The following is a 20632-nucleotide window of genomic DNA, read 5'->3' as shown; positions in this document are numbered from 1 at the left end:
AGGAGGAGCAGATGTCCTGCTGGTTGGTAAGGCAATGTCTAGAACATGTGACTCCATAAACAAACGGTGATCCAAAGTGATTGGAACTCCACGAGACATAGCCACATCATCTGCCCTCAGAATCTGAGGATGTTGCTTTAAGATTATCTCAGTAAGAAGTGAAGGAAATGAAACAGGCAGCTTCACAGCACAAGTATCAGCATGCTTCAATGTCTGCTCAAACACAAAAGTTCCAAAGTCAAAAGCCATAGACTTGCCAATCCTATAGATCAATTTGGCAAGCGTTGCAGAAACACCAGAAGTATGTTGAGTAGGAACCCAATTCACAGCACCAATCCGGTTAAGAATAGCATACTTCACACTCAGATTTCCAGTAGACAACAACTTTTTGCTGGGCCACTTCTTCACATAACCGGCAGTAAGCTCCTTGGCAACATCATCCATGGACACTTCTTCATCAACAAATTCAATAGCACTCCGTCCAAGTGCTTGATTGATCACAGCAGGGGAAAACAATACACATTCAGCCCGTACATAGACTTTTCTGAACTCTGCACTATCAGGAAGTCCCACATCAACAGAGAGATTCACCAGGAACTCTCTCACAAGCTTCTCATAGCACCTTCCAACATTCTGAATAGTCTTCATCAGACCTGCTTTCTCAATAAGTGCAATAACATCTCTGCATTCAAGAACATCAGAACCAACATCCCTTTCCTTGGCCATTCTTCTCTTGCAAACAAACTTCCACTTCTGAACATTCTCTTCTAAGTGGAAGGACACTCTATCAATAGGGACAGCAGGAACATTCTGAGGAACACGCTTACCAGAAAACTTCTTTTTATCAGAAGATCGAATGTCCTGAACACCGACTTCAACATCTGACTCAGAGTCTTCAACTTCAACTGGAATCTTCCTCTGCTTCTTCTCAGTGGGAGCCTTTGCTTCCTTTTGCTTCCCCTTACTCTTCACACTGGCCTGTCTGGATTTCTTTGATGGAGTAGGTGTGATCTCAGGAGAAGAAATCCTTCTTTTCTTCTTCATTCTCGCAGCAACACTATCAGCAAAAGTCTCAGTCAGAGGAACATCATCAGAAGCATCATCAGAGATGTTCTGAACAGAGGCTGGATCAGCATCCTTCGACGAGGATGAAACAGAGATATTAGGCGTGGTAGCATCGCCTGAATTTTCATGAGAAGTGGAATCCTTTCCAGGAGTTTCTTGAGCAGAACTTCCCTTAGACCCAGTTGTCTCAACATCAGCCACAACATCAGGCACAACATCAGGAGGCGATTTCACTGGAGAATCTTCATCATTGATTTCTTCTTCGTCAGGAACATCCTCAAGGATAGGAACATTCGGAGCTTTGCTATTCTTGACCTGTGATTTGTAGACCTTACACGTTGGGTTTCTTGATCGCATCTTCTTGGAGGCTTTCTTGGACACAGAAGACGGTTGAGAAGGATCACTCTTCAAACCCATACACTTGACTCCTTTAGCAGTTCTTTCAATCTTGGCCTTGACAGATTCCTTCTTTCCTGAACTTTGAGACATGACGAATCGAGAGGAAATACAAGCAAAGTACAGAACAATGAAACAGATTTGCAAATCAGAGATGATGGGTCTCGAAGAAGATAGATGCACAAGCGGTTGAGAGAACACAATTTGCCCGTTGGAGGTAGTTATAGGAAATGTGAACCATGAAGTAACTTTCTCTCTGCTGATGTCACAACGGCTGTTAATGATGACCAAGAATAAACTAGCCGTTGACACACTAGGGCACGCTAATTGCTATGCATCAGAAAGACAAATCCCTAGACTTCCTCTTAATTTTTCAAAAGTGATAGCATCAAGGGGTTTTGTGAAAATATCAGCCAACTGCTTGTCAGTTGTCACATGATCCAAATTAACAATTTTCTCCTCCACCAAGTCTCTAATAAAATGATGTCTAATGTCAATATGCTTGGTCCTGCTATGCTGTATAGGATTCTTTGAAATATTAATTGCACTGAGATTGTCACAGTACAATGTCATGACATCCTGTTCAACATCATATTCCTTCAGCATTTGCTTCATCCACATGAGTTGAGTACAACTACTTCCAGCTGCAATATACTCTGCTTCAGCTGTAGACAATGAGACACAATTCTGCTTCTTGCTAAACCATGAAATCAGATTATTCCCTAGGAAGAAACATCCACCAGATGTGCTCTTTCTATCATCTGCACTACCGGCCCAATCTGCATCACAGAAACCAACTAAAGAAGAATTTGTATCATGAGTATAGAGAATACCATAGTCATTCGTGCCATTGATGTACTTGATAATTCTCTTGACTTGTAGCAGATGACTAGCCTTAAGAGCTGCTTGATATCTTGCACATACACCAACTGCAAAGGTGATATCTGGTCTGCTAGCAGTGAGATACAACAAGCTTCCAATCATGCTTCTATAGAGACTTTGATCAACATCTTCCCCCTGCTCATCCTTGGAAAGTTTGATGTGTGTAACAGCAGGAGTTCTCTTGTGACCAGCCTTTTCAAGGCCAAACTTCTTGACTAACCCTTTAGCATACTTACTCTGTGATATGAACATAGAATCCTCCATTTGTTTGACTTGTAGTCCTAGAAAATAGTTCAATTCACCAACTAGACTCATCTCAAATTCAGATTTCATTTGTCGAACGAAGTGCTCCACCATTGAGTTCGACATTCCTCCAAAGACAATGTCATCCACATAAATCTGTGCTATCATGAGCTTACCTTTGTCATTCTTCACAAACTGAGTTTTATCAATTCCACCCTTACTGTACCCATTGCTTACAAGAAATTCAGTTAACCTTTCATACCAAGCCCTAGGTGTTTGCTTCAAACCATACAAGGCCTTCCTCAACTTGTACACATGATCTGGATGATGCGGATCTGTAAATCCTTTAGGTTGTTCAACATAGACTTCTTCATTCAAATAACCATTCAGAAAAGCACTCTTCACATCCATCTGATAAAGTCTGAACTTCAAGAGACAAGCAACACCTAACAAGAGTCTTATAGATTCCAGTCTAGCTACTGGAGCAAAGGTCTCATCAAAATCAACTCCTTCTATCTGAGTATATCCTTGAGCAACAAGCCTTGCTTTATTCCTTGTGACTGTTCCAGTTTCATCTGATTTGTTCTTGAAGATCCACTTAGTGCCAATAATGTTTACTTCTTCAGGTCTAGGCACTAACTCCCACACTTCATTTCTCCTGAACTGCTCTAGCTCTTCTTGCATAGCATTTATCCAGTATTCATCAGTGAGAGCTTCATTAACATTCTTGGGTTCTATCTTAGAGATGAAACAACTGTGAGCAATTATACTTCTGGATCTGGTAGTCACCCCTTCTTGAAGATTACCAATAATGTTTTCTTGAGGATGATTCTTCTGAACCCTGATTGATGGAGCTTTGTTTGATGTGATATCTTTGTCTTCCTTTTCATCAGCACTTGCTTCTGACTCATTGTCAAGGGCTGTTGCTGGAGCATCGGCTGGAACATCAGCACCATCATCATCTTCATTCAGAACTGCTTCTTCCTTCTTGCTTGGTTCATCATCCACAGTCACATTCACAGATTCCATCATGGTCCTTGTGCGAGAGTTAAAAACTCTATAAGCTTTGCTGTTCATAGAATACCCCATGAAAATTCCTTCATCACTTCTAGGATCAAGCTTCCTCTTAGGATCACGATCTGCAAGGATATAACATTTACTTCCAAATATGTGAAAGTATTTTACAGATGGCTTTCTACCTTTCCATAGCTCATATTGTGTAGAGGATGTCCCTGCCCTGATGGTGACTCTATTATGTATGTAACAAGCAGTACTCATGGCTTCAGCCCAGAATTGGTGTGGAATCTTCTTAGCATGTAACATTACTCTAGCTGATTCCTGGAGAGTTCTATTTTTCCTTTCAACAATTCCATTCTGCTGTGGAGTGATGGGGGCAGAAAATTCATGGCTAATACCTTCAGTTCCACAGAACTCCAAGAATTTTGAATTCTCAAACTCTCTTCCATGATCACTTCTGATTCTTACAATCACACAGTCCTTCTCATTCTGAAGTCTCAAACATAAATTCTTGAATATTTCAAAAGTCTCTGATTTTTCTCTCATAAATTCAACCCATGTATACCTTGAAAAATCATCTACACAGACAAACACATACCTTTTTCCTCCCAAGCTTTCAACCTGCATGGGACCCATGAGATCCATGTGAAGCAATTCCAGAACCTTCGTCGTGGTCTGATGCTGGAGCATCTTGTGTGGCACCTTGGTTTGCTTACCAATCTGACATTCTCCACATAGCTTTCCTTCTCCCAAGCTCAAATTGGGCAATCCCCTTATTGCTTCATCAGCAATGATCTTTTGCATGCTCCTGTAGTTGAGATGTCCTAGTCTTTGATGCCATACATTCACCTCATCTTCTTTAGTTAACAAACATCTGGAAACATGAGCTTTTTCTTCTGATGTCCACATGTAACAGTTGTCCTTTGATCTGACTCCTCTCATCACAACTCTCTCATCGTCAGTGGTCACAACACATTCTATCTTATTGAACTTCACATCATACCCTTGATCACACAGTTGACTTATGCTGATTAGGTTGGCAGTTAAGCCATTTACAAGTAACACATTGTTCAAGTTAGGAGATTCTGTGCTAACAAGCTTTCCTACTCCCTTGATCTTTCCTTTAGCTCCATCTCCAAAAGTGACATAGTTGGTGGAGTGACTTCTGATATCTTGCAAGAAGCTCTTGTTTCCTGTCATGTGCTTTGAGCAGCCACTATCAAAATACCAATCTTCCTTTGATGATGCTCTGAAGGACGTGTAAGCTACCTGACATCTGACTTTACCCTTGGGCTTCCATTCCTTCCTCATTTGAACAGGTTTTTTATCGTGCATCTGAGGATAACCATATAACCTGTAACAGTAGGGCTTTATGTGACCATTCTTACCACAGTAGTGACACTTCCAAGGTACAATCTTCTCAAGCTTGAGCTGGGATTTCACATGTTGAGGTACATGTCTGGGCAATGAATCTGACAACTGATAATTTCTAGGCTTCTTGAATTCAGTTTGTTTCGCAGCAGACACAAATTTCTTTGAACCTTTCTGATTTTCTTTGTTTGCAGTTCTATAGTCAAAGCCAATTCCCTTCAAACTCCCTCCTTGCTTGCTAGTTTCCTTCAGAATTTCATCAAGCATATCAGAACCACTGTTCAACATTCTAACAGATTTGTGAGTAGCTTCAAGCTTTCTTGTCAGAGTTGCCACTTCCTCTTGAAGTCATGCATTAATCAACACTAGATTAGCCTTTTCCATAACATCAGCATTATTAAACTTACTTTGCCATTCCTCCAGATCTTCCTTCAGCTTTGTGCTGAGCTCTTTCAGCCTTTCATTCTGAGAGACAAGTTGTTCTATCTCACTTTGCTTTTCTCTCACAAAGTTTACATGCTTCTTCCCACTTGATGTGTAGCAGCTTGTAAGTCTCAGCCAGTTCCTCATCTGTAATGTCCTCATCACTTGTATCAGACTCATAGACAGTTCCAGAGAAAGCATTGACTTTGTTTGCAGATATCTCCTCCTCATCTTCAGTGTCTTCATCTGACCAAGTTACCATCATACCTTTCTTCTGCTTCTTTAGATAAGTGGCGCATTCAGATCTGATGTGACCATATCCTTCACATTCATGACACTGCACTCCTTTATTCTGACCAGATTTTTCGTCTTCTTTGGTCTTCCTCTGTGAATTAGTAAATTTGGGTTTGTTATCGAACTTCATGTCCTGGACATTAGGCCTGGTTCTTTTATCAATCTTTCTCAATGCTCTGTTGAATTTTCTTGCTAGCATGGCCAGAGCCTCAGTCAGATTTTCACCCTCACAATCTTCATCATCACCTTCATCAGTGTTTGACACAAAAGCAATACTCTTATTCTTCTTCTCAGATTTTCCACTCAGTTTCAACTCAAATGTCTGCAAAGAGCCAATAAGTTCATCAACCTTCATGTTCTCAATGTCTTGAGCCTCCTCAATTGCAGTGACTTTCATAGCAAACTTCTGAGGAAGAGATCTCAGGATCTTCCTTACAAGCTTCTCATCTGACATAGGTTCTCCCAAAGCAAATGAAGCATTAGACAAGTCACGGACACGCATGTGGAATTCTGAAATAGTCTCTTCTTCAGTCATCATCAGATTTTCAAATTGAGTAGTAAGCATCTGAAGCCTTGACATCCTCACTCGAGTAGTTCCTTCATGTGCAGTTTTCAGAATTTCCCAAGCATCCTTTGCCACAGTACACGTATTGATCAGCCTAAACATATTCTTGTCAACTCCATTAAAAATAGCATTTAGAGCCTTTGAATTTCCAAGTGCAGCTTCATCTTCAACACTGGTCCATTCTTCTTCAGGTTTTTCAACAACAGTAGTAGAGGTGCCTTCAACCTCAGCCTTAGTGGGGTGCTTCCAACCCTTGACAATAGCTTTCCAAGTCTTGTTGTCAATCGATTTGAGAAAGGCTGTCATGCGAACCTTCCAGTAGTCATAGTTAGTACCATCCAGAATGGGTGGCCTATTGACTGATCCTCCCTCCTTGTTATCCATGAGAACTTGAATAAACTCCCTGGAGCTCACCCAACCAGAACAGGGTGCCTGCTCTGATGCCAATTGTAATTCAGGTTCCCTCTGATACGATTGTCCTACACGATGCTGGGACAAGAGGTTCGACAATCGCTTAACAATAAACAAAACTTAACAACAAAACAATAACACTCAGAAGTTGTTAACCCAGTTCAGTGAAAACTTTCACCTACGTCTGGAGGGTTTGCACCCAAAGAAAGGAAATCCACTATCTCAAGATTCAGGAATTACAGACACTCATGAACACCTCAGTTCATAGTTCACTTCCTAATCTACCCAGTGTATTTCTACTTAGAATCTCAACCTAAGTATGAGAGCCCCTCTCACTTTCTCTCAATCACGGCCACAGTGATTGGTAAACACAATGAACAATCAGAGTTTGAATGTAATCAAACAACACAGAACCCTTCTTTGCTTTATAGAATCAGTGAGCAAAGAGGATTCACAAATAACAAAGAACGAAGCACACTAACAAATCCTAAAACACATGATCTCTCTCTATCAGCTTCGGTAGTCTTCACGTTTTAGGTCTTCATCCTTTTATAGACTTCAGCAGCGGTAGCATGGGCTTTAGGGTTAGCACGGGCTGAAGAAACAGATTCCAATAACAGCAATTTGAAAACGCAATCTTGATAGATTCGGTTTCTTACTGTACAAGTAAAGATAGAAATCAATCTTTTAACAAAGATTGTTTCAACAAATAACAACCCAACAACTAAAACCCTTATGAGATAGTTACTTGCTCCTCAAGTAACTAAAAACATATCTTCAACAAATCTTCAGAAGGCCCATAACAGAAACACAAGCTGAGGACTGATGTCCTAGCCTCACGAGGTCAGATGCCACGACATCTGCTTCGACAATCAGTTGTTTTGACAAAATGCAAGGCAACATGTTCCAACAACTTTGATATTTGGGGAGGCAACAATTCAAAATGTGATCACACTAAAATGCATTCTCAGATGTTTTGAGCTAGCTTCTGGCCTGAAAATAAATTTTTTCAAAAGTAGTTGCGCAGGAATTGGTGTGACAGAGCTATTTGTGTCTGTGCTGAACTGTAAGGTTATGTCACTGCCTTTTGTGTACTTAGGAATCCCAATTGGAGGAAATCCGAGAAGGTCTAGTCTTTGGGAGCCTATAGTCCGTAAGATCCGGAAAAGATTGTCGTCATGGAAACAAAAGACCCTTTCATTTGGAGGTAGAATTTGTTTAATCCAGAGTATTTTGTCTGCTCTACCTCTATTCTTTTTATCCTTTTTTGTGATTCCGAAAGGGGTGCTTAAAGAAGCAACTAAACTAATGAAGAGTTTTCTGTGGGGTGGGGGAAGTGATGGGGTTCATAGAATCGCTTGGGTTAAGTGGGAGGATGTTTGTAAGCCAAAGGTAGTTGGAGGGTTGGGAATCAAAGAATGGGAGATTTTTAACAAAGCATTATTGGGGAAGTTGAGGTGGAAATTGATAAATGATAAAGAAAACTTTTGCAGTAAATATGGTGGTAGGGATGGTGAGGGTGAGCTCAGTATACGGAGTGGGGATTCCATCTGGTGGAAAGATTTATTCAGAGTTTGCTTTGATGAGTTAGGTGGTGGGTGGTTTAGTGAGGGCTCCATAGGAGGGTGGGAGAGGGTGATGTTACTAGATTTTGGAAAGATATTTGGTTGGGTGATAGTACTCTAAAGCTGCGATATAAGAAACTTTTTGGTTTATCTGTCCAAAAGAACTGCACAGTAAAAGAAATGGGGAGCTGGCATAATAGTGTAAGAGTTTGGAATTTCAAATGGAGAAGAGCTCTTAGTGTTCGGGAGGCGTGCTTGGTAGATGAGTTGAGGTGTGAGCTGGCTAATGTGGGCTTGGTGGCTGGCAGCAGTGACCGGTGGGTGTGGAGGGAAGAAAGTAATGGTCTGTACTCAGTGTGTTCAGCTTATAAACTGCTTCAAGGTTAGGTGGCAGGGGTGGTTGATCCGATTTTCAAGAGTATTTGGGCTTGTGTTGCACCTCCTACTGTGCGAGCGTTTGTTTGGAGGGCTGTCTTAGATCGTTTGCAAACAAAATGTAACTTAAGGAGAAGGAATGTGGTGCATGTGGGGCAGGATGCTCTCTGCTGTTTCTGTCACGTAGAAGATGAGAGCTTGAACCATCTGTTTTTTACTTGTTCGGTTTCTGCGTTAATTTGGAGTGCTTGCTACCGATGGCTTGGTTTGTCTACTGTTTGTCCAAATGAGTGCAGAAGCCATTTTCTACAGCATAATTTTCCAATGTTTTGCAGTCAAAGAAATGAATTGCTTAAGGTGATTTGGGTCGCTGGCATGTGGTCTATTTGGTGCTGTAGAAATAATATAATTTTCAGAGGGGAACAATTGAGTGCTGATTCTGTGGTGGATTTAATTCAAGTTAGGTCATGGAAATGGCTCACAGCAGGGAACGTTGGGTTTGCTTCTTCACTTTTTGAATGGTTGATGAACCCATTATTGTGTCTGGAATCCTCTTGCATTTGATTAATTTATTCTTGCTTAAATGGGATGGCTATTCCATACCATCTATTGGAAGCTGGTTGCACAAGATTGTACGTGAGGATGTAATTGGATCTTGGTAGCCGTGGTGAATTTTTTGGATTGTTGCCTATTATAGGTGTGGGGTTTGTGCAGTGCTTGAGATGGGTTAATTTGGGAGGGGTTATATCTTTGTTTGATTTCATTTTATTTTCCTGTATTGTCTTTTTCTTTTGTATTGGTTTGAAGTACCCCTTGTACTTCTATCGTAATACAATTCTTTGCCTAACAAAAAAAAAGGGGAATATGCTGCCAAGTTGGAAGCTTTGTCCAAACATTTTCGCTTCTTCCAGACGCAAGTGGATGAGGCTTACCTCTGCAACAGTTTCTTAAGGGGTCTGAAGAATGAGATTGAGAAAGCTGTCAGGCCGCTGGGGATCAAGGTTTATCAACAGGTGGTTGAGAATGCCCGAGAAGTGGAATCAATGGAGAACAGACAGAGGGGCCGACCTGATAATGGAGGACCAGTTCGTTCAGGACAGAGTCAACAAGGAAGGTACAGTGGTCAGAAACCAGCTGGAAGATTTGACAAGGGCAAGGCGCCGCTAAGAAAGCCTTATCCGCGTCCTGCTGACAGGGTACCATTTGCTGGAAGGGGTTCAGCACCTGCTCCTAAGGATGATGTTGTTTGCTTCAAGTGCAACCAAAAGGGGCACTATGCAAATGAATGTGGAAAAGAGATCGTATGCTGGAAGTGTCAGAAACCAGGGCACGTTGAAAGAAACTGCCCCAATGCTGCAAAGGTCGAGCCAGTTTTGAATACGGATAGAGGAAGGCGACCATCTACTCCAGGTCGTGTATTCGCAATCTCTAGCGAACAAGCTGCAGTGGCAGATGATCTTATCCAGGGTATGTGTACTATTGCTGGAAATTCTTTAATGGTCTTATTCGATTATGGCGCTACACACTCATTCATTGCTGAGGAGTGTGTGAAGAGGTTAGGATTGCTAACTGCTGATTTACCGTTCGATTTGGTGGTGATGACCCCTGCCGCCGATCGATTAGTTACGTGCACGACATGCTTGCAATGTCCGTTGATCTACGATGATCGGAAGTTCTTTGCGAACCTCGTCTGCTTAGGGCTCAAGGAGCTCGATGTGATCATGGGAATGGATTGGTTGGCACAGTATCACGTTCTCTTGGACTGTGCTAACAAAGTCGTAGTCTTTCCGGATTCAGGTGTTACGGATTACTTGAATTCGTACACCTTGGGAAAGAGTTCACCAGCATTCGTGAATTCTATTGTAGCGGAAGCGAAGAACGACGACGATGTGCGCAACGTTTAGGTAGTACGAAACTTTATGGAAGTGTTTCCAGAAGATGTGTCTGGATTACCGCCAGTTAGGGAGACAAAGTTCTCTATTGATATCATGCCCGACACGGGACCAATATCAATGGTGCCTTATCGGATGGCACCAGCGGAGTTGACGGAGTTAGCAAAGCAGTTGGATTATGATCTCTCGTCAAAGGGATTTATCCGACCAAGTGTGTCGCCATGGGGTGCACCTGTGCTGTTGGTGAAGAAAGAGGATGGGAAGTCCAGACTATGCGTGGACTACCGACAACTCAACAAGGTGACAGTGAAGAATCGTTATCCGATGCCTCGGATAGATGATTTGATGGACCAACTTCGGGGAGCTGTTGTCTTCTCGAAGATAGATCTGAAGTCGGGTTATCACCAAATCCGAGTCAAAGAAGCTGATGCTCAGAAGACTGCATTCAGAACTCGATACTGGCATTATGAGTACCTTGTGATGCCGTTTGGAGTTACCAAAGCACCCGCAGTATTTATGAACTACATGAACAGAGTGTTCAGGCCATTCCTGGACAAGTTCGTGGTGGTGTTCATCGACGATATTCTGATATACTCGAAGAGTAACGAGGACACATGAGTTGCATTTACGTCAAGTGCTGGGAGTATTGCGGGAAAAAGAGTTGTATGCTAACGGCTCGAAATGCAAATTTTGGATGGAAGAGGTTAAGTTCCTGGGTCAAGTCATATCAAGTCAAGGTGTGGATGTTGACCCCAGCAAAATTGAATCGATTTTGTCTTGGGAGAAACCTAAGACGGCAAGCGACATCAGAAGTTTTGTTGGACTTGTTGGTTACTACAGACGCTTTGTGAAGGACTATGCAAAGTTGACTTCGCCGTTGACTCAATTAACGAAGAAGAATCAACCTTTTGCATGGACAGAGAAATGTGAAAAGAGTTTTCAAGATATGAAAAAGCGACTGACGACTACACCAATACTAGCCTTACCCAAGGAAGGTGAACCATACGACGTGTATTGTGATGCTTCACACAACAGGTTGGGTTGTGTAATGATGCAAGAGAAGAAGGTGATCGCTTATGCTTCGCGACAACTGAAGATTCACGAGAAGAATGATCCTACGCATGATTTGGAGTTGGCTGCTATAGTGTATGCTCTCAAGATTTGGAGGCATTATCTGTATGGCAGTACGTTCACGATCTACAGTGATCACAAGAGTCTGAAGTACTTGTTTGATCAGAAGGATCTGAACATGATGCAGCGAAGGTAGATGGAATTTCTACAGGACTACGAGTTTGCTCTACAGTATCATCCGGGGAAAACCAATGTTGTAGCTGACGCTCTTAGTCGAAAGGCTATACATGTATCCTCGTTGATGGTCAAGGAGTTAGAACTGTTGGAGGCATTCCGAGATCTGAGTTTGGATGTTAAGATCGCGCTAGGAAAGCTGAGTTTCGGAATGGTAACGGTGTCGAGTGGGCTCTTAGACGAGATAAAGTCGAAGCAAGAGACCGATGAAGGATTGCTTGAGTGGCGCAAACTTGTTGCTCAAGGAAAAGCGCCGGAGTTTGCTATCGGGAACGATAACATCTTGCGTTGTAAAGGGCGAGTTTGTGTACCCAATGACGCAACAATGAGGAAACTGATCATGGATGAAGGGCACAAGAGTAGGTTGAGCATTCATCCGGGAATGAACAAGATGTTGGTGGCCTGGAATGAAGAAGCAAGTAGCTGAGTACGTGTCGACATGCCTGACATGTCAGAAGGCGAAGGTGGAACATCAGAAGCCAGCAGGAAAATTACAGTTGTTGGATGTTCCAGAGTGGAAGTGGGACAACGTCTCTATGGATTTTGTGACGGCTTTACCACTAACGCGAAGGAGATTTGATGCAATATGGGTAGTAGTTGATCGATTGACGAAGACTGCTCACTTCGTGCCAATCAACCTGAACTACAAAGTGGAGAAGCTTGCAGAGATCTACATCGCTGAGATTGTGCGTTTGCATGGAGTACCATCTAGCATCGTGTCGGACAGAGACCTGAGGTTTACTTCACGTCTCTGGGGAGCTTTGCAGCAAGCGTTGGGAACCAAGTTGAGGTTGAGTTCCGCCTATCATCCACAGACGGATGGGCAAACCGAAAGGACTATTCAATCTTTGGAGGATTTACTACGGGCTTGTGTGCTTGATAATCATGGAAGCTGGGATGAGTTGTTGCCGCTGATTGAGTTCACCTACAACAACAGTTTTCATGCAAGCATAGGGATGGCACCTTACGAAGCTTTGTATGGTCGTAGGTGTCGTACGCCCTTGTGTTGGCATCAAGACGGAGAGAACTTGGTCATTGGACCTGAGTTGGTTCAGCAAACTACAGAAGAAGTGAAGCGAATCCAAGAAAAGATGAGGATCTCGCAGAGTCGTCAGAAGAGTTATGCTGACAACATGAGAAAATAGCTGGAATTTCAAGCTGGAGATCATGTCTTCTTGCGGGTTACCCCGATGACAGGTGTCGGAAGGGCGATCAAGTCAAAGAAGCTTACTCCAAAGTTCATTGTACCATACCAGATTACGGAACGTGTTGGGCCAGTGGTATATAGGATTGCGTTGCCGCCATTCCTATCCAATATTCAAGATGTACTTCATGTGTCGCAATTGCGAAAGTACATGGCTGATGATTCTCATGTTCTTGAACCTGATGATATCCAGCTAAAGGATGATCTGACGATGGTGATGCCACCCATCAAGATCGTCGACAGGAGTACCAAACGCTTAAGAAACAAGGAAGTGTCCTTGGTGAAAGTGATTTGGAATCAAGCGACGGGTGACGCTACCTGGGAGCTTGAGAGTAAGATGCGAGAGTCACATCCCGAGTTGTTTGTAGAACCCTAGTTTCGAGGTCGAAACTATTTTAAGGAGGGTGGTATTGTAAGACCCTAAACTTATTATTGTATCACTTATGTGAAGTATTGAATAAAAGTGAAGTTTGAGTTATTTGCAAATCTGTCCGTGACTTTGTGTGAATTTTTGAGAGGTCTTAAAGACCTAATATTGAGAAGCTTCCTTCATGAGAGTTGTAGCTCTCTGATTTAGATAAATTGTCTCATTGGTTTCATGTCATTCCGACCTCTGTAGCCCGAGATATTCATGTTTTAGTGACTGTAGGTATGGCTGTACAGTTCTTACGAATTTTGCTAAAAGTAAGAAATTGTATTTTGTATTAATCCTTTTAATTAGTGATTAATTGTTTAATTAATTATCTAATCAGAGGTTGTGCGCTTAAGTGAAGTGTGATAAAACCTAATCGGGCTAGGATTGGACTTGGGCTTGGGAGAAGATGGAAATTAGGGTTTTGGAACCCTAATTTTCCATGTGGCCGCCGGCCACTTATGCCTTGCTTGGGGGAGAAGTTGCTTGACTTTCTTTGGCTTTTATTCTGATTAATTGGTGATTAAGAGGGTTAATGACTGATTAATGAGTGATTAATTAGTTGACCATTTGATTTTGGGCTTGGGCCATCTTATGAAGGGAAAAGAGAAAGAAAAAAAAACAAAACCTAGCCCATATAAGTGTTGGACACCGGTTTCACTAAAGGAAAAGGGGGGAATCCTTATTTTTCTTTCACACTCAGAATCAGAAAACACAGCAAGAAAAGAGAAGAGAAAAGAGAGAAAGAAAGAGAGAACGAGAGGGAGATCGAGCGAGAGAGAGAGGAGCGTGAGCGAGAGAGAGAGACCGATTGGGAGAGAGCAAGGAGAGGATCTAGGACAGCAGCTCTTGACTCTTCTTTTCATCACCAAACCTCTGTTTTTCCATCACCATTCACTCAAGGTAAGGGCTGGTCTAGGATGGGTAGATTGCCTAGGGTACTTGCCATGTTTTGCCATGAGAAAAGCCATGATCTTGATTGCTTTTGTATGAGTTTTGTGATCATGATGCTTGCTGGACTTTTTGCTTTGAATACCATGCTTTCTAATCTATATTTGTTGTAATTGCCATGGATCTATGATCTTATGTGAAGTTCATATGACAACTTGCTAAATTCGAATTGTTTTCCACTTGTTACAACATGATTAATGATGATTGTTGATGATGGTTCAAATCTGGAAATTTTGGGTGTTTAGATTGACGTTTAGGGGCTGGACTAATGCTTGTGAGGTTGAAAAGGAAGGAAGAAATTTTTTTGTAAAACCCTAGAGCCATTTTATGGTTCGGCCGAACCTAGTTTTTAAGGGTTCGAGCCACTCTTTTCCTTCGTTCTCATGCACTGGTTGTTAGACACCTCGTTTGATTAATTTGCCATGATTATGTGTTTGAAAGGCATGTAAGTTGCGATTATGGTTATGCATATGCGATGTATTATGCTTATTCAAGTAATCGTTACAAAGGGTCGCTCACCAAGCTGTAATTCTCAATTTGACTGTGATTGTTTTGTCGTTATTTTATTCGACATATGTTGTAAGACTCTAGGTTGACTTTAGAGCCTTAAACAAAGAGAAACGTGATTATATCGCTTGCAAGTAAATGAGAATTAATGGAACATAGGTCTAGTGAAGACTATGGACCATGAGAACGATGGTGCCGTTAGAGACAAACAGTACTTGCACGCGAGGGAGATTTTTGTGGATCATTGCGGCTCCACGTGATAAGGTTGACTGCGGTCTCCTTGAGATTAAGGGTGTACTGTGGGTCCCCTTGGGATGACTGAGTGTCTCCCCGTGAATTGAGGGTTGTACAGTGTGTCCCCTCTGAGAATTGTGCATCTGCGGATGTTTGAGATTGGCCAAGGTGTTTTGGTGGGTTGTGTGATGTGAGGATTCGTTAGCTTAACTTACTAACTGCTATATAAATAATCCCATAAAGCAAATGGTTAGTGCGTAATGTGAAATGCTTTTTAATTGTGAAGATTTTGTAACCTGACCCTTGCACTATTTGTTTTTGTATTATTTGTGGGTGGGGGGGGGGGTAGATGGTCGTGAAGATAACAACGACGACTCATTCTTGGGAGATGAAGCTGTATGATGAAGAGAGGGACCGACCCTGGACGTCTGACACGTCTGGGGTTCGCCAAGTTTATGTCGGCGATGTCAAGCTCACAAGAAAGAACAATCATGGGAACATTGTGGAGATTCATCGAATGACAGGAAAGATCACCATGTCTTATCCACCACCGAGGTTCTACTATCCATAAGACGTAGGTTCACAGGTCGCTTCAGTGGAGTCAGATCCCTTCGAAGAGGTAGCTGTTGAAGTTCAGATACCAGCGGAGCAGAATGTGGTTCCAGCTCAGGAGCCAGTTGAAGAACCCAAACTTGATGAGCATATGGAGTTGACCAATCGTGTACCTGAGTGTCCAGATTGGTGGGGCGATGAGAATGTTTGTTGTATTTTTGGTTCTTACGATCTTCCACTAGAGCCACTTCCAGAAGCTGAGCCGCCCTTGAAGAAGCGTCATCAGGACACATATTTAGTTGGGGTTGAGCTTGTTGAGATCTCCAGTGACGATGAAGACTGAGTTGGAGGGTAGTTTGATTTTGGGAACCTGAGAGCGAAAGCATCGACTTTTGATTTACTTTCTATTTTTGTTGAACTTTTCTATAATGGTTTAAGTACTCTTTTCAGTTGTAAGTCAGTTGATAATTTCCAAATGTGGTTTTTACACACATGGGTGCGGCCACCGTACTTTTATTTTAATTACAAGCTTCACTTTAGTTATATCTGTTATTTGTATTTATCCGCGCGTTTCGATCTTAATTGATTTACAATTTAAGTTAAGGGTTTTCGATAAAATGAATCTTTGTCACTAATTAATGATTAATAACTGAATCGACGAAAGTTCCTTACGAAAATCCATGATGTTTAGTTAGTGTGTGACACTCGAGAACTACATGCCATTGGAGCTGATCTTTCTTTTTCTTTATTGTTTGCTGCTAATGTTTTTTGTAGGGGTGGTTTTGTGTAGCTTTTTTTGAGGTATATTTGGTGCTTGGCTTTTGTTTAAGTGATCTTTTTTCTCCCCTAGGGTTTTTCCCACTGGATTTTTTCTAGGGAGGTTTTAACGAGACTCTCTCATGAGTTGCTTTTGGCACCAAGTTTTTGTGGGTTTTTTTTTTCATTCTACATGAGAGGAATGTTCTCATGAGTTTTTTACTCATTCATCAATAAAATCTCTTTGCTCTCAAAAACAAAAAATAAAGCCACTAAATTTACTTTTTTTGGTGGCGATATTCTTGCACACCTTTACCGTTGCCCTAATCAAAGTATGCAAGAATTTTTTTAACTACTTTTTAAGTAGGTTGTGTTTTACGGCATTTCTTCATTTGAATCTATACTTCCATGAGAACTATGTCTAAAATATATTAGTAGACATGGTAAAAGTAACTTACATAGAATGTAATTTACATGGGTTGATGAACAAAGAGAAATAGTGGGAAATAAGCAGAGTAACAAAGAAGGAATAAATTGATTAATTTTTTACTCCTGGTGTAAGATAGGTGTCCTCCTGCGAAGACAGTTCTGTTTGAGCCGGGAAAATTCGCATCATGGTGGGGCTAACTCTCCGAACGGGGTTTTTTCCATCTACAAGATTTGATGAGTTAATTTTTTTAAAGAAAATTATGAAAAATACTAAAGTTAATTATATTAATTTTTTAGATAACTTTTAGGAGTAAATATGTATAAAAGTACAATAATTTGATAGCCAAAATATGTTGTACGGGAATTAAAAAATATTAATACATTTATAGTCTATATTTACTTATGTTAAATAACACTGTCAAGCCCTGATAGAAAGGAATATTCTATATTAAAATATTTTCATGTTAAATCTATTAGGAAAATAAATTTATAGTTATTAATTTAAAAAGCTCCCGGAAGAAGGAACATTAAAATAATTTTAATATTATATATACATCAAGTGAAACACAAGAGAAAGTCCTCCATGTCTCTTTGAACTTTATATATTTTTTGAACTTTTTATAATGGTAAAGAAAGTATTTTGGGTACAAGTACTTTTAATCTTATTTTCTATTTTTTTTACTAGAAAAGAACAACTACTATCAACAAATCTTGAAATCGTATTTTAAATGATTTGTCATAATTATCTAAGATTTACCTAGATTACTCTTTACACCTGACATTTATTACTGAAACAATCTTGGCTAATTTAATAATGTAAATCTTGAGAAAATCTTGGCTAATTTGAAAATTTTAAATCTAAGGATTTTTTTCTTGACCTAAATTTTATTTCCAAAACAAATAAGAGAGTTTGCAGAATGGATTCTTAAGGTGGGCGACGGAACAGTTTCACAATCCAGATTTGTGCTACTGTCACATTCTTTTTTTCCATGATTAATATGTGTTTATCATCTACTTTATTGGTCATTATTTTTTGTCCACCCTTCTATTTCATCCGTTTTGTCCAATTTGCTCATCATTTCCGACCCTTCTATTTCATCTGTTGTTTAATATATTTTTAATAATCAAGGTATTAATTGACGTATCAAATACGATAGACATATTCCCCGTGCAACGCGCGGGTGAAAAAACACTAGTATAACATCAAATCAGATGTCAACAACCATCAACAATATAACATCAAATAAGATGTCGACAGCCTCAACAATATCAATCAAACAATAATGTCTCGCAAGACGGAACAATCACGTGGGACAAACCCACCTCATCCCCACTTTAGCGTCTCAAAAGACGGGACAATCACGCGGGACAAATCCACCTCACTGCTACTTTATAACGCCTCGAAAAGACTGGACAATCTTGTGGGACAAACCCACCTCATCGCCACTTTAACGTCTCAAAAGACGGGACAATCGTGTGGGACAATTCCACCTCATTGCCACTTTATAACGCCTCGAAAGACGGGACAATCCCGTGGGACAAACCCACCTCATCGCCACTTTAAGCAAGTTAAAACATCTCATCCAACTCAGTAGACACTCAAACAACAATCTCAAATTCAATAATCAAATCACGATAATCATATGTTATTCATATTATCAACAAGCATATGTGTCATCAAAATGCATACTAACTCAGTTCACTATTTCAACATAACAACAATCAAAGTATCAACAATAACCAATGGTCGAAGCCCCAGAAAACGGAGACGCACGTTGAAGGTATGAAAAACGGTAGAAAGGGGGGGGGGTTTGAATAACGTTTTCAAGATAAAACTTCCACCTTAAAGATTTTAACAAATCTTTTCGAGAACTAATTCTAAAGATAAGAGATAGAAAAGCACACAAGGATTTTATCCTGGTTCACTTGATAAATCACTCAAGCTACTCCAGTCCACCCGTTAAGGTGATTTCTTCCTTCTTAGAATGAAGGCAATCCACTAATCAGGTATGTGTTACAACTGCACTTGAAACCTACAAGTGACTAACAATACACTGACTTAGCTCACACTAAGATTCACTCTCTTAGTCTTCTCTAGGATCCGATCAACCTTGATCTCCTAAAGGCAAACTATACAACTGTATATGAAGTTCTTGTTTACAAAGAAAGTGCTTCTAAAAAGCTTATAGTAAACACAATGAATTTCAAGATGAAAGAAAGCTTAGAAGGATTTGAATATTTCTTGCGCGTGTGTGAATGCTTCTAGCCGCTTCTTTCAATCTTCAGCCTCTATTTATACTCCAAGGATTAGGGTTGAACGTTGCATGGAAATGCTACCGTTGGAGGACAATTCTGGAAATTCCAGCTTCTGCTGTGGCTGAGGATGTTAGGTAGGTCGTCAGGATAGTACACTTTGCTTTTGTACTTTGGATAGTGACTTGACCTTAACCTCGTAGACTTCTGATCAGAGGAGCGCTTCGTGTTGGAACTTGTGAAGCTGATGGATCAGAGTCAGAGGGAAGCTTGGATCCTCTGACCGTTGTACCTTCTGATCTTCACTTCAGAGGATCAGTACATGGTCTTCAGAGCCAGTTGCTTCTGGACTTCAGAGTCTTCACTCTTCAGAGTCTGGATCGTCAGAGTCTTCTTCACCATCAGAGCTTCTGAGCCTTCAGAGTCTCTTGGTTGTCAGATCTTCTGGATCATCAGATCTTCAAGTGAGCTGAGTCCTTATCAGAGCTTGATTTGCTTCAGATCTTCTGAAGCTTTTCCACTGTTCAGACTGAACATGGACAATGCGAAAGCGATGCTTGGGTCACTCTTTAAGCACAGTGCTTCTGATTTGTGTGAGATGGAATAGATGTCAGAGCCTGTAAATAACACACTCAGAAAAACACGTTAGAGTACCACAATTGTTCATATCAAAAGGTTAACTTGTAATCATCAAAACATAGAGTTGTTCTACTAGATCAAAACTTGATCTTACAATCTCCCCCTTTTTGATGATGACAAAACTAATATTTTTGATGAACAATTCTTAAACAATAAACTGAATTCACTCAGAGTTTAGGGATATAGAATAAGACTTATTCTGATGTGAATAGTTTATCTTGCTCATTCTGAATTCAAGTCACTGCTTGATTCTGAGCTTAGCTCCCCCTGAATCTAATACTTGATGAAAACGTTAGAAAAGTCTAGATTCTGAGCTAAATAATATAAGAGTTCAGAGTGAAAAACTTATGACATAGATGAATTGGAATAATCAGAGTGCATAAGTATTCAGAGTCAACGGACAGGTATCAGAGTCTTGGGTATCAAAGTCAAACTAAAATCACTTCAGAAGAAGTGAAATGTATTCCTTGTATTTGCCTAGTGACACATCTATGGTCATAAAGGTGGAACTCTTAAATTCTCCAAAAGAAAAATAAATCACACTAACACATCTTACACATCAAAAACTGGGTTGTACTCCCCCTTTTTGTCATAAGCAAAAAGCTTGGGGTGTGAAAAACTTAGTTTGAAGTACAAGGTACTCCCCCTTAGAGAAGGTCTAAGTTTTAAAAAGAATAAAACGATGCATGAATCAGAGTTAGGCGAATTAAAGAGAAGAGTTAATGCAAAAGAAGAACGTTTACCACCGGCCAAGGGAGTAAAGAGATGCTTCAGTTACCAAGAACTTAACCTCGAGAAACTGTAGGAGCATTAACTGTCAGAGAGAAAGTGAAGCCTATATAAAGTGATGAAGAAGAGGGTAAGCTTCACAACTCGATCAATATCATAAAT

General features: G+C 40.7%; 1 protein-coding gene across 1 annotated transcript; it reads left to right on the top strand.

The window, feature by feature from the left end:
- The first annotated feature begins 8412 nt into the window (after positions 1-8412).
- On the top strand, positions 8413-10511 carry LOC130719677 (uncharacterized). Its single transcript, XM_057570288.1, has 2 exons — positions 8413-8614; positions 9466-10511. The coding sequence occupies exons 1-2, from the start codon at positions 8413-8415 to the stop codon at positions 10509-10511; spliced, it is 1248 nt and encodes a 415-aa protein (XP_057426271.1).
- Positions 10512-20632: the final 10121 nt, after the last annotated feature.

The sequence above is a fragment of the Lotus japonicus genome, chromosome 5, assembly GCF_012489685.1.
Source record: "Lotus japonicus ecotype B-129 chromosome 5, LjGifu_v1.2".
Taxonomy (NCBI): Eukaryota; Viridiplantae; Streptophyta; class Magnoliopsida; order Fabales; family Fabaceae; genus Lotus; species Lotus japonicus.
Note: the sequence above shows the minus strand (reverse complement) of the source record. Positions and strands in the feature narration are given on the sequence as shown.

Excerpts from the sequence above, each read along its gene's own strand:
- LOC130719677 (XM_057570288.1), top strand. The coding sequence starts at position 8,413 with ATGGGGAGCTGGCATAATAGTGTAAGAGTTTGGAATTTCAAATGGAGA. Across the intron at positions 8,615-9,465 it reads AGCTTATAAACTGCTTCAAG|GGGAATATGCTGCCAAGTTG; the intron begins GTTAGGTGGCAG and ends ACAAAAAAAAAG.